Source organism: Rhincodon typus, chromosome 3 (assembly GCF_021869965.1).
Source record: "Rhincodon typus isolate 14 chromosome 3, sRhiTyp1.1, whole genome shotgun sequence".
NCBI classification, from domain to species: Eukaryota; Metazoa; Chordata; class Chondrichthyes; order Orectolobiformes; family Rhincodontidae; genus Rhincodon; species Rhincodon typus.
The window spans coordinates 119,551,897-119,568,240 of NC_063334.1; the positions used below are offsets into that span (position 1 = coordinate 119,551,897).

The following is a 16,344-nucleotide window of genomic DNA, read 5'->3' on the forward strand; positions in this document are numbered from 1 at the left end:
TGCTGCCCCTAACCACTGAGCCACCATACCACCCCTAACCACTGAGCCACCGTGCCGCCCCTAACCGCTGAGCCACCATGCCATCCCTAACACTGAGCCACCGTACCGCCCCTAACCACTGAGCCACTGTACAGTCCCTAACCACTGTGCCACCGTGCCGTCCCTAACCACTGAGCCACCGTGCCACATCCATTAGCTAAACACTTTTTAACTTAGTCATGATAGCTTTATAGTCTCCATCACTAACACTTGCTATTACTTCCAGGATTACTAACTAAATTTGAACACCAATAGCTGTTTTGGTGGGATTTGAACCCATCTCTTCAGTGCCTGAGGCTGTAAATTATTAGTCCGGGTACCTTGTTACCACTCCCCAACTCTGCTAGCTTGACGTGCATAAATCATTTAATTGGCTTTAAACCTCATCCTGAAGTTGTGGGTCATGGCCAGAGAAACTGTACTGTTCATTTGTGTTCTCCTCCAGTCGATATTGCTCAGTTATACCACTCTGAACTGTATCACTGTCATCTCTTTAATTTCAGTTCTTTTCCTCTCAGTAAATTGCCCAAAATAAGCCTTATTTAAAAAAATGAAAACGTTACTGTAACCAGGGAGTAATACAAAATTTTAATAGTTTTGTTTCTGATCAATACTGCAGTATCTTGTTTATTATTAAACTTGTAGGTTATGAGTGTTGCAGGCTAGGGCAGCATTTATTGTTCATCCTGAATTGTTCATGGGGGAGTTAGGAGTCAACCACATTGCCGGGGGCATGGAGTCACATGCAGGCCAGACCAGGTAAGGACATGATCCCCCAGAAAATTAACCCAGGGTTCTGGATTGCTAGTCCAGCAACATTACCACTAGGCCCTTAAATTATCTGCTTTATATGTAGTTATTTTAATTAAAAAAGTGGCTGAGCAGCCTGTGCATATCGATGGTGTCACTGCTCACAAGGACAACGTGCTGGGAATCAACCCCCAGTATTCCCAAAGTTGTCACAAAGTTAAGTCTTTTAAAGGAAATACTCAAACTCATCAAACTACCATATTCTCAGACCCAAGTTGAGACTAAACATTGACCAGATTTCTGTACTGAACAGGAATCACTACTTATTACAGGTCACTAGAATCTAGCTTCAGGCACACAATTATAACTGGTAGCATATAACACTACAAAAGAAAATCACCTCTTATAAACTTTCCCATACGCATGCACAGACACACACACACACACATACAGACACACACACACACACAGACACACAGACACACACACCCACACACACAGACACACACCCACGCACACAGACACACACATCCACACACACAGACACACACCCACACACACAGACACACACACCCACGCACACGGACATGCACAGACACACACACACCCATGCACACAGACATGCACAGACATACACACATACACACACACACACACATACACGGATACACATATACACACTCTCTCTCTCTCTCACACACAGACATACACCCATGCACACAGACACACACACCACCACACACAGATACAGACACACACACAGCAACTCCCCACACGAATACACAAACACACCCACACGCATCCACCCACCCACCCAACCACCCCCCCACACAGGCACACAGAGGCACATAAACAGGGATAAATACACGTGAGGGGAGGGAAAACTGGTAAAACAGTTCCATAGATTTTGTTCACAAGATCTGTTGGGTTGGTTTTTGCTGATCTGATATTTCTCTTCAACTTTCTTTTTTCTAGATGTTTCTATTTCTTTGCAAGAGGCGTAAGGTGGCTGGTTCAATTATAAATGGTCTCTACTTTATTGAATTCAAACTTACAGCTTGTATCATCTGCTGAAGAAGAGATAAACTAATTTTGTTCCGGTTTAAAGTGGCTTACCGCAGAGAACTGAGAGTTTCTGGCTGTTGCAGGCCTGCTAGGTTCTCCTCTGGACTGAACTAGCTTGTCTCTGTCTTGCTCAGTGCCCAAGCTGTTCAACTACCTGACATACAATCACGTTGGTCCTCCACCTGACAACAACATTGTCATTGATGATTGGTCCCTCTTCAATAAACCAATCAACTTCACTTACAAGTAACCCCTCGGCTCCAGTTCGTCTGCACATTGCTGGAACCGACGGCTGCACAAGTAGGGTTCACAATAGGTATCAAATTCCTTTACTTTCAAATCACACAGCCATCCTCATAAATTGGTTTTCAAACAGTTCTTTCTCATTTCATTTTCAAAAAGCACAAAAATAAAAAGAGATTGTCTTTATAGTTGCAATTGAAAGGGATAACAGCAATGTTCTTGTAATAATCTTGGATTAGCAACCCAAATATTCTGCCAGCACAGGCTCAAATCTTTGATGGTTAACTTCAATTGATTGCTATAATAAAAATTATGTTACTGTAGTGATTATTGTGGAATCTGAAGCTGGTCCTGTGAAACTATCTTTCAACGTGGAAAGAAACCCATCTGGTTCACTAATGCCCTTTAGTGAAGGGAAGGAGATCAGCCATCCTTCCCCAGTTTGGCTCACACGTGACTCCAGACCAAACCGTTGACCATTAACAAACCTGTGAAATGGTATCTAAATTCAAGGGCAAACAGGGACAGACAACAAGTGCTGGCTCATGTCTCATGGAAAAATAAAGACAAGGAATTGAAGTGTTTCTGTTTGCCAAACCAGATCACAACAAACTCACATTTTCATTAAATTTCACCGCAGAAACGAGAAATGAAAATTAAATCGATGAAAGATCCCAAGTTTCCAGTCGGTGTAGGAGCAGCTCGTTTCCAGCTGCAACATATGGGTCCTTATCTATTCCGGGAGGAAAGGAAAGATCCTGATCCAAGGGTTCGGCATTTTATACCAGATTCATGGCAGGTAAACCACAGTACTCAGTTGGGCAATGCACAGCGAATGTTATAAAACACTTCTTGCTAATTTAAACAGTCAAAAGGCTTTCTGGGTTGTAACCTTGAGAGAAGCAGGATAGTGGTAATGATGTAAAAATCAATTGCTCATCAAGGATTGATTAATTCTACGAGTTACCTTATTTAAAACAGTCAGAAGTCACACGGCATCAGGTTATAGTCCAACAGGTTTATTTAAAATAACATCGCCTGACAAAGGAGCAGTGCTGTGAAAGCTTGTGATTTTAAATAAACCTGTTGCACTATAACCTGGTGTCGTGTGACTTCTGACCTTGTCCGACTTAGTCCAACACCAGCACGTCCACCCCGTGGTTTAACACAGTGAAAAAAGAGGTTGTCTCATGAGGAGAGATTGGGCGGTTTAAACCTATACTCACTGCAGTTTGAAAGGACGAGAGGAGATCTAATGGAGGTATCTGGGCATTGGCAAAGTAGACGTAGAGAGGATGTTTCCTCATGTGGGGCAATCTAGAACGTGAGGTCATAGCTTTAGGATAAGGGATAGTGAGCTTAAAACAGAGATAGGGAGAAATTACATCTCTCAAAGAGTCATGAATCTGTGCAATTCACTACCCCCAAGTGCAGTGGATTCTGGGACACTGAATAAATTTAAGGCAAAGATAGACAGATTTTTAGTTAGTAATGGGTTAAAGTGTTATGGAGATCGGGCAGGAAAGTGAAGTTGAGGCCAAGATGAGATCAGCCGTGATCGTATTAAATGGCAGATCAGGCTCGAGGGGCTGAATGGCCTATTCCTGCTCCTGGTTCTTAAGTTTTTAATGTATATTTTGAAGTAGCTCACTAATTTCTGTGCATGCCGTATTGCAATCCCATAGCACACTAAATGGCAGGTAGAGTCCTAGCATTGCAGATACAAACAGATAATGGAATCTTTAAAGTTTAAGATGAGAGGAGAAAGATTTAAAAAGGACATGAGGGGGCAGTTTTATTACACAGAGTGGTTCGTGTGTGAAATGAACTTCTAGAGGAAGTGATGGATGTGGGTGCAGTTATGTTTAAAAGACATTTGGATCAGGTCATGAATAGGAAACGTTAGGAGGGATATGGGCCAGGAGCAGGCAAGTGGGGCTAGTTTAGCTTGGGAACATGGTCAGCATGGACAGGTTGGACCAAAGAGTCTATTTCCATGCTATTTGACTCTATGATTCTCTTAAAGGCAAGGTGTACATACAACAGGCAGGTGCCTAACACATTGCAGGATGGATTTTTAATGACTATTTTGATAGAGGTTTAAGTATTCCTGTAGGTTCAGGACACCACCTGGAGTTGAACAGGTGCAGAGGACATTAATGGAGAAAATCAAATTGCGATTTTTTTACAATGTTTAGTTCCTGAAATTTTCACTCCAATCCCTTGCTCTGTGGTTTACAATAAGTGTTGGCATTCCTTGTTTGATGAAAATGTATGTGTTTCATATTTCACAATTTCAACAACAAATTGAAACAATAAAACATCTCCAGTGTTGTAGACTGCTGCAAGATGGTTGACAGCGTCATTATTAATCAGGATTTGACACTGAGCTACATTCTAAGCCAGCTCATGAAGACGTTGGTCAGAGGAGCAGAAGTTTATTTAAAGAGAGTTTGAGAGGGAGAAAGGTGTGGGGAGGGAATTGTAGAGGCAACTGAAGGCCTGGCCTTTATTGGCCAGGAGATTGGCGGAGTCCCTAACATTACCACTATCTGCTTTGGCTGCTACTATCTGTCAGGCAGCTCCTAACCCCATGGAAGTGCACAGAATCACTAATTGGTTCTTCAGCTCACCCCCTGCCTAATTGGAATCATAGAGTCCCTACAGTGCGGAAAGAGGCCATTTGGCCCATTGAGTCTGTAGCAACTCTCCGAAGAGCATCCCCGCCAGGCCCAGGTTCCTACCCCTTTTCCATAACCCTACAATTAATAGGTAGGTGATGGCCTAGTGGCATTATCGCCAGACTATTAATCTGAGACCCAGATAATGTCTAGGGAACCTGGGTTCAAATCCTGCCACGGCCTTTAGCGAAGGAAACTGCCATCCTTACCTGGTCTGGCCTACATGTGACTCCAGACCCTCAGCAATGTGATTGACTCTCAACTGCCCTCTGGGCAATTAGGGATGGGCAATAAATACCAGGCTGGCCAGTGATGCCCTCATTTCATGAATGAATTAAGGAAAAAACAAAATCTCTCTACTTGTGACAAATAACCCAGGGGGTTGTGAAGATGTGTGTTGAGCTGGAGTTTTCAATATGTCTGACTTTTCTGTGTTTGGATTTCAGAGGGAGCTGTTAGATGCTGTGGACAACAATGAATCTGCTGTGATTGTAGCTCCAACGTCGTCAGGGAAAACCTACGCATCTTACTACTGTATGGAGAAAGTGCTGAGGGGCAGTAACACTGGCATTGTGGTGTATGTTTCACCTACCAAGGTAAGGAGTCTACCCCCAAACACAGCTGGGCTACAGAGAAAAGGGTTGCATTTAGTAATTGGCATTCATGGCCTCTAGATGTATCAAAGAGTTTCACAGGAAGTGAAGTACTTTCGAAAGTGCAGTCGTTGCTGTCATGCAGGAAGTGTGATAATTTCCCCGCAGATTTGTTCCTGTACATTCTTCCCACTAGTAGGTGGTTATGGACTACACTGAGCAATGTACTTGTACCTTTCCATTCCTTAGCTCTGAACAAATCCATCCTGTCCTTGAATCTTCTTCAACGTCCTCTTTCTCCAGCCTTCTATGCTCCCTCCTTAACCAACACAGTTATCCTTCTCCTTATATTTCTATCTTTGCTGAGCACCTTGTACCCAGGAATATTTAACATTCAGTCATAGAATCATAGAATCCCTACAGAGTGGAAGCAGGCAATTTGGCCCATCTGGTCCACACCAGGGCTGTGGTGGTACCATTCTCTGAAATATGCTGTCCAAGTATCATTCAATCTGGTGGATGCATCTTAGTGTCTTCAGGCACTGCTCAAGCTCTGAAACCCGGAAGCCAAATTTCTGAAGCAAGTGGTCTTCAAGGACACACCATGACTTCCCACTTAGTTATGGGCCATGCATTCCACTCGACTGAGCGGAGCTACCATATCTTACAATTATTTCTGTATTGTTAGCTTTATTCTATTTTGGATTACTTATATGACTTTATTATATTCACCCTGACTTTGTTCCCCCTTATTCCTTGTTTCTCTCAATGATATCTTCTTTAGAAATAGTACGCTTTTAACTTTTGCCGCGGTTTTAAAACAATCCTGAACAACTGTTTCTTACCGACCAATGAATTTGCAGATTTTCTGTGACGTCCTTATTATTTTTTATGCTCTCCCTTTGAACTCAGAGTAGGCCAGATACAAGTAGTTGAGTGATTTATCTCAACAACTTTGTAAGTGATGTAGGCCTCAAAAGGTGTGCCCACTCTATATTGCTTGAGTTGCTTCCTTACATTACTCTGATGCTGACTGTAGGGCAACATTTCCTCTAAACTGTGCCATTGCATGCGGCTCTGAGGACCCATGCATGGTGACTGGCAGCCAATGGCACTTGCAGTGTTGATGTTTGTTTCCAGAAACCACCTTGGAGGTTCACTCAGGGAAAATGAAATTAGTGGAATGCTGCTCCCTGGTAAATTAATGCTGACTTCCTCTGGGTGCACCTCTCATCTGCTCTTCAATTGCAGTCCCAGCAGAATCTCTTGCCTTAATTACAACCAGATCATCTGTCTCCTTTTGTTAGGCCCTTGTTAACCAAGTGGTGGCAACTGTCTATGGAAGATTTACCAAATCATTACCAAATGGAATGGTGGTGTGTGGATGTTTCACAAGAGATTATCACCATCATATTCATGACTGCCAGGTACGTTCCTGATTCTGTTACGTAACACAACAGTCAGCAAAATGTTTGTACCTTCCAAAAGGTAGAAGAATCTGGAATAGTATCTTTCGAATCCAATTACCCTTTTGAACATCATTGTACTTTGCACACCCCAGGTGTATCGGAACTAAGAAGCGGGTCAAAGGGTATCAGAGGTAGGCAGGAGTCAAGACCATGATTAGATCAGAATTGTTATGGTGGAGATGGAGCCATTCGGCCCATCGTGCCTGCACCAGCTCTAGTACCTACTGCCAATCTTCTGCTTTCACCCCATACTCTTGCACATCCAATAACCATCCAATGCCTGCTTGACTGAACCTGCCTCCACCACATTTCCAGAGCCTAACTCCTCACTGATTGATCTCATTGACTGGTGGAACAAGCAAGAGGGGCCTACTCCTGCTGGGCCTACTCCGAAGCATTCACATTCACTCATGTGTTCGCATCCCAATCCTACCATTACCCTGACGATGCCATGGGCTCAACCCCTATCATGTGGGTCCAGAGTCACGAGCATACCTGGGCTGGAAAGGGGTTAACTACCTTTGGTTTTGTTCAAACAATCAGTTGGTCATTTTATCCAACTCATCTTAAGTTATGAGCGCAGGATCTCTGAGTTGCTGACTCACTGGGCTACAACAGCCATGCCTTTTATCTCTGATTTCAATAGTAGTGTAAACAAAACACAAGTTACCGAGGATGATTAATAGATATTAAACCATTGAAAACTACAGCGATAATAATAAATCCTTAACTGTAATAACATTGACTTGCCTTCAAATGGCGCCATTACCATAGTCAACATTCCCATGATGCTTCACAACAGCATAATTAGACAAATTTTAACATTAATCTTACAGGAAATTTGAATATACAGAAGGCACAAAGATCAGGAAGCAGTTGATTCCAAGTTCCACTAGTGATAGGTCATTACAAACCAGAAGGGAAATTAAGGATAACAAGGAACTATTTATGCTATGTGGGTTACGTTATGCTGAGGAAATCCTTTGTCTGCTCTCCTTTCCCTTCAGACCTCTTTCCACCAAAAAGATTCTTTTGTTTCCTGTGAGAGACCATTCCAGCTATTGTCCCTCTCCGTCACCTCTTGCTGCTGGATCTCCTGTTCCATGAGAATGGGTGATCAATCAGGTCGATTTCAAGGAGTGACTTAGAACCCCGGAAACATATTGAACAGAAGGAGGCCAATCAGCCCATCCATGTCTGTGAAGGCGCCGTTGCTCCCCCATTCCCATTTCTCCAATTGGAAACCCTGTAAGTTCCTCATTCTCAAGTGCCCATCCAACTCCCTTTGAAATTTATTTTTGGTGGTGAGGCGGGTTTGGTGAAAGAATTCCAGAGTTTGGGACCTGGACATCTGCAGGCCCAGCTGGTTCAGACTGCAGGAACATATATTATTTTTGACGGTTTGAACAACTCAAGGAGGTAGCACAGATTGAGAGAATGAAGCTGTTGAGGGTCTAGACCAAGTGGGTTCAAATTTGAAAATGGAGGTTTTCAGGGACCGGGGCCAAGAGTATCTGGTGAGCAAGGGGTTGTGGGAAAACAAGACATGGTCCTTTTTAAAAAATGTATTCTTTTGTGGGTATCATTAGAAAGGCTAAAATTTGTTGTCCATCCCTAATTGCCTTTACATCAATAGATTGTTCGGCCATTTCAGAGGTCAGTTAAGAGTCAACCACATTGCTGGCTTTCTGAAGTCACATGTAGGGGTCAGACTGTCATTAAGCTGGCTCATGATGCACAATGACACCAACAGCCCTGGTTCAATTTCCACACTGGTTGAGATTACTACAAAGGCTTTTCCTTCGCAACCTTGCCCCTTTGCCTGAGGTGTGGTGACCCCCAGGTTAATCTCACCCCCAATCATCCTTCCCTCTCTAATGAGAAAGCAGCCCTATGGCCCTCTGGCCTATATTGGCTTTTACCATCAGACTAGGTAAAGATTTCTTCCCTCAGAAAGCATTTGTGAGCTGGTTGGTGATGTTTTCATTGTCACAATTACTGAGTTGAGCTTCAATTCTAGATTTGATTAATTGAGTTTAGATCCTACTGGTAACCATGATGGGATTTGAACCTATGTGCCCCCGAATCATTTACCTGGGCTTTCAGATTATTAGCAATGACATTACTACTTTTCTACAAATATCCCATGAGTATCCTTCCCTTACTTTAGGTCATGAACCATGATGTGGAGGTGCCGGTGGACTGGGGTGGACAAGGTCAAAAATCACATGACGCCAGGATTTAATCCAACAGGTTTATTTGAAAATGCAAGCGTTTGGAGCTCAGCCTGTTCCTATGCCTGAAAGCTTGCGTTTCCAAATAAACTTGTTGGACTATAACCTGGTGTTGTGGGTTATGAGCAGCAGAGCTTTGAATGAGCCCTGGTTTGCGGAGAATGAAAGATTTATTGTAAACGATGATGAATTCTGCTTGTTATGTTGATACATGCTTTACTTACAGATCCTCGTAACAGTCCCGCAGTGTCTAGAAATTCTCCTGCTGTCTCCTCATCTACAGGATTGGGTTAACAGGATTCAATATGTCATCTTTGATGAGGTAGGGAAAAACAAATGGAATGTTCGTCTTTATTTCAAAGGGTATGGAGTTGAAAAGTATGGAAATTTTGTTAAAACAATACAAGGCACTAGTCAGACCACAGTTGGAATATGTGGCCAGTTTTGGCCCCTAATCCAAGGGGAGAGGTACTGTCATTGGAGACAACCCAGAAAAGGTTCACTAGGCTCATACTTGGTATGGAAGGACTGTCTTATGAGGAAAAGATAAGTAGATTTGCCCTATACTTGTTGGAATATAGAAGAATGAAAGAGGACTTTGTTGAACCATATAGGATTCTTACAAGACCTCACATGGTAGATGTGGAAAGTTTGTCTCTCCTTGTGAGAGAGTCTAAGACCCGAAGGCATTGGGGTGGGGGGCATGCATTATAAACAGAAATAAGGAGGAATTTCTTCCCTCCGAGGTTGTGAATCATAGAGCTCTTTAGAGTAGAGGGCCATTAAGGCTAGGTTGTTGAGTATATTCAAGGCTGACATAGACAAATTTTTAATCAGAAACGCAATCGAGTGTTATGGGGAAAAGGCAGGAAAATGGAGCTGAGGATGTTCAAATCAGCCATGGCTTCATCAAATGACAGACCAGACTTGATGAGCTGAATGGCCTAATTCTGCTTCTATGTCTTACCATCACCATGGCCACCCAGCTGGCTCTTTGGCACGGATCCCCGTGTGGTTGCTCCATGATCCATTGAGGATGCCTTCCTTGCCCACCCCCAACGTCCCCGGTGACATCCAGGTAGGTGGGTGTTGAGGGGTGGAGGAGGAGATCTGCCTTCCTGATCCCAGAATAGTAATTAATTCCTGATCTCTATTTAATTAGCTCAGTTCAACTGGGGATTGCAACAATTGATATCCAACAGTTGATACCCTTCACGAGGGAGACTCAAATGTGGCAGAATTCCTGTTCTTGCTAGCCATTCATTTGAAACCCTGCTAGACATTATAGACACAGACCAGTTTTGTTGGTGAGTTACAGGTTGCCCAATCCCATTTATCAACCTTATCCTTGTATACCGTCAACCTTCAGTGCTTTATCTATCTCTCCCATCTAGTCCTGACTCTGGCCATGGTTTCTGCCTCAGTTCTTAATCATGGAAGCTATTTCCAAACCTTCACAACTCTCTGTAAACAGGAACGACTGCTGCCTGTTCTCAGAATCCTTCTAAATGAGTGATATTAAGCCTTTGGTTCCTCTTTAAACCAGTTTAAACATTTATTTATTCATGCATGGGGATGTACCCATCAAACGGTGGTGTATGGCTTACAGCTTTATTGTATTGTATTATTTGTGCTGATAGTAACATCCTAATCAGCTGTTCCTGCATAATAATTTCTGATCAAAAGGTTATTTACATATACCTATCGCTATCCAACAGTTCTTTTTAATTCATTTGTGGGGAGTGGGCATCAATGGCTAGGCCTGCATTTATTGCTTAGAGGGCAGTTAAGAATCAATCACATTACTGTGGGTCTGGAGTCACATGTAGGCCAGACCAGGTAAGGATGACAGATGTCCTTCCCTAAAAGACATTAGTGAATCAGATGGGATTTTCCCCTAACAACTAACAATGGTTTCATGGTCATCATTAGACTCTTAATTCTAGATTTTAATTGAATTCAAGTTCCACCATCTGCTGTGGCAGGATTCGAATCCGGATCCCAGGAATATTACCAGGGTCTCTGGATTAATAGTCTAGCGACAATAGCATTAGGCCACTCCCTCTCCATAAATGTGTTCACATAATCTTGGAATTTCATCCCCAACTTTATTATGGGTCAACCTACACTAATTTAGGGAATTAGGGACGGGCAATAAATGCTGGCCTTGCAGGGGATGTTCAGATGCCTTAACATAGAAAATAGAACAGTATAACACAAGAACAGGCTCTTTGGTCCATCATGTCTGCACCAACCGTGATGCCATTCTAAAGTAATCCTATTTGCCTGCACATGGTCTGTATCTCCCTATTCCCTGTCTGTTCATATGTCTGTCTAAATGCATCTTAAATGTTGCCATCATATCTGCTTCTACTGCCTCTCCTGGCAATGACTTCCAGGCATTTATCACCGTCCATGTAAAAAACTTCCTTTTTTTTTCCTTACACTTTACATATCTTAAACCTGTGCTCCCAAGTATTTGACATTTCCTACCTTGGGAAAGAGACTCTGACTATCCATCCTATCCACAGCTCTCATAATTTTATATGCTTCTGACAGTATACCCCTCAATATCTGATGCTCGAGTGATGACAAACCAGGTTTGTCCAACCCGTCCTTAGAGCTAATGCACTCCAACCCAGGCAACATCTTGGTAAACCACATTTTTCCTACAGTGCAGCAACTAGAACTGCACACAATACTCCAAATATGGCGTAACTAAAATTTCATACAGCTATAATATGACTTGCCAACATTTATACTCAACTGATGAAGGCAAGCATGCCATATGCCTTCTTTACCACCTTATCCACTTGTGTTGCCACTTTCAGGGAGCTATGGATTTGAACTCAAAACCGCCCCCCCCGTATATCAATGTTCCTAAGGGTCCTGCCATTTACTGTTCCTGTTGCATTTGACCTCCATCACCTCACACTTGTCTGGATTAAACTCTATCTGCCATTTTTCCACCCAACTTTTCAACTGATATCCTGCTGTATCCTTTCACTACCTTCTTCAATAACCACAACTCTACCAATTTTTGTGTCGTATGCAAACTTGCTAGTCAGACATTTTCATCCAAATCGTTTATATATGTTACAAAAAAAATCAATAAATAAAAGAAAAAGATTTCTTATTTCTTAACAGTCTTACCCAAAGTTATCCTTGATTTGCTCTTGTTGCTTCCCCACCATTGACCTTGAGAGGGGAAGTGTGATGTGAAAGTGTGAACTGTTATCTTTGTGTTACAGGTTCACTGTTTGGGTGGAGAGATTGGTGCCGAAGTCTGGGAACATCTGTTGGCCTTAATCCGTTGCCCTTTTCTGGCTTTGTCAGCGACGATCAGCAATCCAGAAGACTTGACTCAGTAATTTGGCACCAAACCATTTCGCATTTACTTTATCATTTATAATTAATCACACCATTTCATGTCTTATTTCATATCTGCATAGTATGGGTTAAGCCCTCACTATCCAGGTTTCAATCATACGACTAGCCTTCCAGTGATCTGGAATTCCTGGGTGAAGGATGCTGGGAAAATATTCAATCAATCAATCAAATCTAAAGTAGGTTTGGAGAAAAAGAGACGATTGCTAGGCAGGAGAATGGGAATGATTGGATAGCCCTTTCAAAGAGCTGGCACAGGCAGAATGGGCCAAATGGCCTTTGACTGTGTTGGATAATTCTGTGATCCTGAAGGCAGCTTGCCAAGACCTCCTCCAGAACAATTAGGGATGGGTAAACCTGACCCACTGCCCCCCACAACCCGTGGATGAGAAAATGAAGCAAGGAAAAAATGATTTGTTCCTCTCCATGGAAGGATTGAGAACCAGAAGGCATCATTTACAGCAATTAGTCAAAGGAGAAATGGCGACATAATGATGGGAAATCTTTTGACATGGCGAGTTGTTAGGATCTCCAATGAGAGTGTTATGGAGCCATGGTCAATGTTTGTATTGAACAGGAAAAGATTCCTTGTCTGAAAAGGGAAGAAAACATTGCAGAACTTCATGGAAATGACTAGCTGGAGTGATCTTGCAGAGAACCAGCACAGATACACTGGGCATAGAGCCATAGAGTCACACAACATGGAAACAAACCCCTCGGTCCAACCAGTCCATGCCAAACATAATCCCAAACTAAACTAATCCCACCTGGCTAGAATGGTCTCCTTCTAGACAGTAACGATTCTGTGTTTTTATTCCATAATCATAAAATGTTCACGAGGTTGATACCAGAATAGAGGAATTACAGCCCATCAGCCTGGGCCTTTTCTCTCTGGACATGAGAAAAATGAAGCAGCTCCTAATCGAAGTGCTCACATTTTACAAAGGCCTGTTATTAAACTGGAGAGAGTTCAGAAATTTTTCTGAAGAAAGGTCTAGGCCCGAAACGTCAGCCTTCCTGCTCCTCTGATGCTGCTTGGCCTGCTGTGTTCATCCAGCTCTACACCTTGTTATCTCAGGGTTCAGAAAAGATTGACCAGGAATGTTACCAGGAGCAGATGGTTATAAAAATAGACAGGAAAGACTGGGACTTCTTTTACTGAAGTTGAGGGGTGATCTTACAGAGATTTATAAAATCATGAGGGGCATAGATAGGGTGAATAGCAAAGGTCTTTTCCATAGGGTGGGGGTCTTTAAAACTACAGGGCATATTCTTAAGGTGAGAGGAAAACGATTTAAAAAGGACGTGAGGGGCAGCTATTTTACACAGAGAGTGGCTCCTGTGTGGTATGAACTTCCAGAGGAAGTGGTGGGTGCAGGTACAGTTACAACATTTCAAAGACATTTGGATGAGTTCATGAATAGGAAAGGCTTGGAGGAATATGGGCCAATCACAGGCATGTGGGACTTGTTTAGTTTGGGAACTAACTGGTTGGCGTGGACTAGTTGGTATGAGGGGTCTGTTTCCATGCAGTATGACTCTATGATGCTATAAAAACAATAGGTGCTAGAGAAACTTGGTAAATCTGGCAGCTCTGGTGGAGAGTGAAACAGAGTTAACATTTCAAGTATGGTTCTCTTTAAACAGAATTCACTCCAGGAGGATTCTTTCAGCAGGGAGTAATAAGAATGTGGAATTTGCTCTCACAAGGTGAATAGGACAGATAAGGAGACATAAGCTGACTGCCTGGCCCTTCTTCCACAGAATTACCACAGCGTGGAAACAGGCCATTCAACCCAACAAGTCCACACCAACCCTTTGAAGAGTATCCCATCCAGACCCATCCCTTTAACTCTGCATTTCCCATGGCTAACATACCTAGCCTACACATCCCTGATGGGTAATTTAGCATAGCCAATCCACCTAACCTGCACATCTTTGGACTGTGGGAGGAAACTGGAGCATCCAGTGGAAACCCACACAGACATGGGGAGAATGTGCAAACTCCACACAGACAGTGGAATCGAACCCAGGTCCCTGGTGCTGTGAGGCAACAGTGCTAACCACTGAGCCACCACATCGCCCCTACCTCTGTAACTGTGCTTGCACTCAGGTATCCTTAGAGAGGGAGCATGGGTTTCCATCAACACCCTTGGGGTATTTAGAGTGAGATGGGCCTCATGAGGTTTTGAGTGCATTATTTCACACTCCAACTCCATTTTAATTTGAACCTCTCTCTCCTTCCCTCTCCTTCCATTAATTGTTTACTTTGTTAGAAAGGCGATTTGATTGGGGATTACTTTCAATAAAAAAGAAAAGAAAGAAAACAAAATAAAAAAATAGGAGGAGTCAGATAAACATTTGGCGGAAAGTTGCAGGAAGTTATACTAATAGGCTCAAAGGCAAAAATGTGTGAGAAGGTTCATGTGAAGCATGAACACCAAAGTGCAACAGTGGGCCTTCATGAAGTGCATTGGTAATGTCCCTTCCCCTAGACTGAGAGGCCTACCTATCTGGAGCAGAAGTGTAGAATAATATCACTCAACACGTTGATTAGTAAAGTAGGTTAAATGATGCAACAGTCGGCTCAAGTGGCTTAGTTCTATGCTGTTAATTTTATGTTAAGAACATGAACATTTTACAGAGATTTTCTAACGTATAATTTTATCAACAGGTGGCTGCAGTCAGTGAAAATGTATTGGCAAAGGGTGGAAAACAGCTCAGACATACCTGCTTCAACAAAAGTGCATCAGAAAAGCAAAAAAAGCCAGAAGACTGAAGCTTACGAAAGCAGACAGTCCTTCAAAGTGAGACTAGGTATGGGCACAAATAACATGTTCAAAATGAAGGCACAACTTAGTGTCATTGAATCGTAGAGATGTACAGCATGGAAACAGACCCTTCAGTCCAACTCATGTATACTGACCAGACACCTAACATTAATCTAGTCCTATTTGTCAGCATTTGGCCCATATCCCTCTAAACCCTTCCTATTCACATAACCATCCAGATGCCTTTTAAATGTTGTAATTGTACCAGCCTCCACCACTTCCTCTGGCAGCTTATTCCATACATGCGCCACCCTCTGTGTGAAAAAGCTGTCCTTTAGGTCCCTTTTAAATCCCCTCTCACCTTAAACCTATGCCCCTTAGTTTTGGACACAACTACCCTGGGGAAAAGACCTTGCCTATTCACCCTATCTATGCCCCTCATGAGTTTACAAACTTCTGTAAGGTCACCCATCAGCTTCTGATGCTCTAGAGAAAACAGTTCTCCCCATATTTGTCAATGTGCTTCCCTTTGCTTCTTTGTCCTTCACTGTGGTGAACATATTTGGAAGCATCAAAAATTTGTTCATAATGAGTGGAAGTCCCACTTTGCAAGGGTAAGGTTGACCTGACATTGTGGTTCCATGAGACCTAGAATTTTTGTCACTAAGGCTTGAGTCAGGAAATTTCCTGACCTGCATTGGGAAAAGGTCTTGATTTTTACTCTGGGGTGGTGTAGGCACAATGCTGATTAATGCTGGGCATGCCAACCCTAGAAGCAGAGCATATGTAGCCAAGCTAAGTGCTGGGATGGGCTGGTTGGAAAGTCCACCTCAATTCCCTGGGACCAATCCTATAACATTATAACATTTCCCATCTCTCATACCACCTCCCATGCTCATGGCTCTTTATAACTTCCATATCAATTCATGCCCCTCTCACCCAATCCTTATAGCCCCAATACCCTTCATGCCAACTCCCACCTCCACCCTTGTCTCCTTAAATTCACAATGCCAACTCATGTACCCACCTACTTCATCATCCCTTATACCCTCCATGCCAACTCATGTACCCACCTACTTCATCATCCCTTATACCCTCCATGCCAACTCATG

General features: G+C 42.9%; 1 protein-coding gene across 1 annotated transcript in view; it reads left to right on the plus strand.

Annotated features, from left to right (window-relative positions):
• Positions 1–16,344, plus strand: part of LOC109938430 (probable ATP-dependent RNA helicase DDX60) — a 144,997-nt gene that overhangs the window by 61,500 nt on the left and 67,153 nt on the right. Inside the window, exons 15-20 of the mRNA XM_048594078.1 lie at positions 2,738–2,896; positions 5,225–5,374; positions 6,679–6,798; positions 9,301–9,396; positions 12,326–12,441; positions 15,136–15,278. Coding sequence (XP_048450035.1) covers positions 2,738–2,896; positions 5,225–5,374; positions 6,679–6,798; positions 9,301–9,396; positions 12,326–12,441; positions 15,136–15,278 — 784 coding nt within the window. The remainder of the gene's footprint in view (positions 1–2,737; positions 2,897–5,224; positions 5,375–6,678; positions 6,799–9,300; positions 9,397–12,325; positions 12,442–15,135; positions 15,279–16,344) is intronic.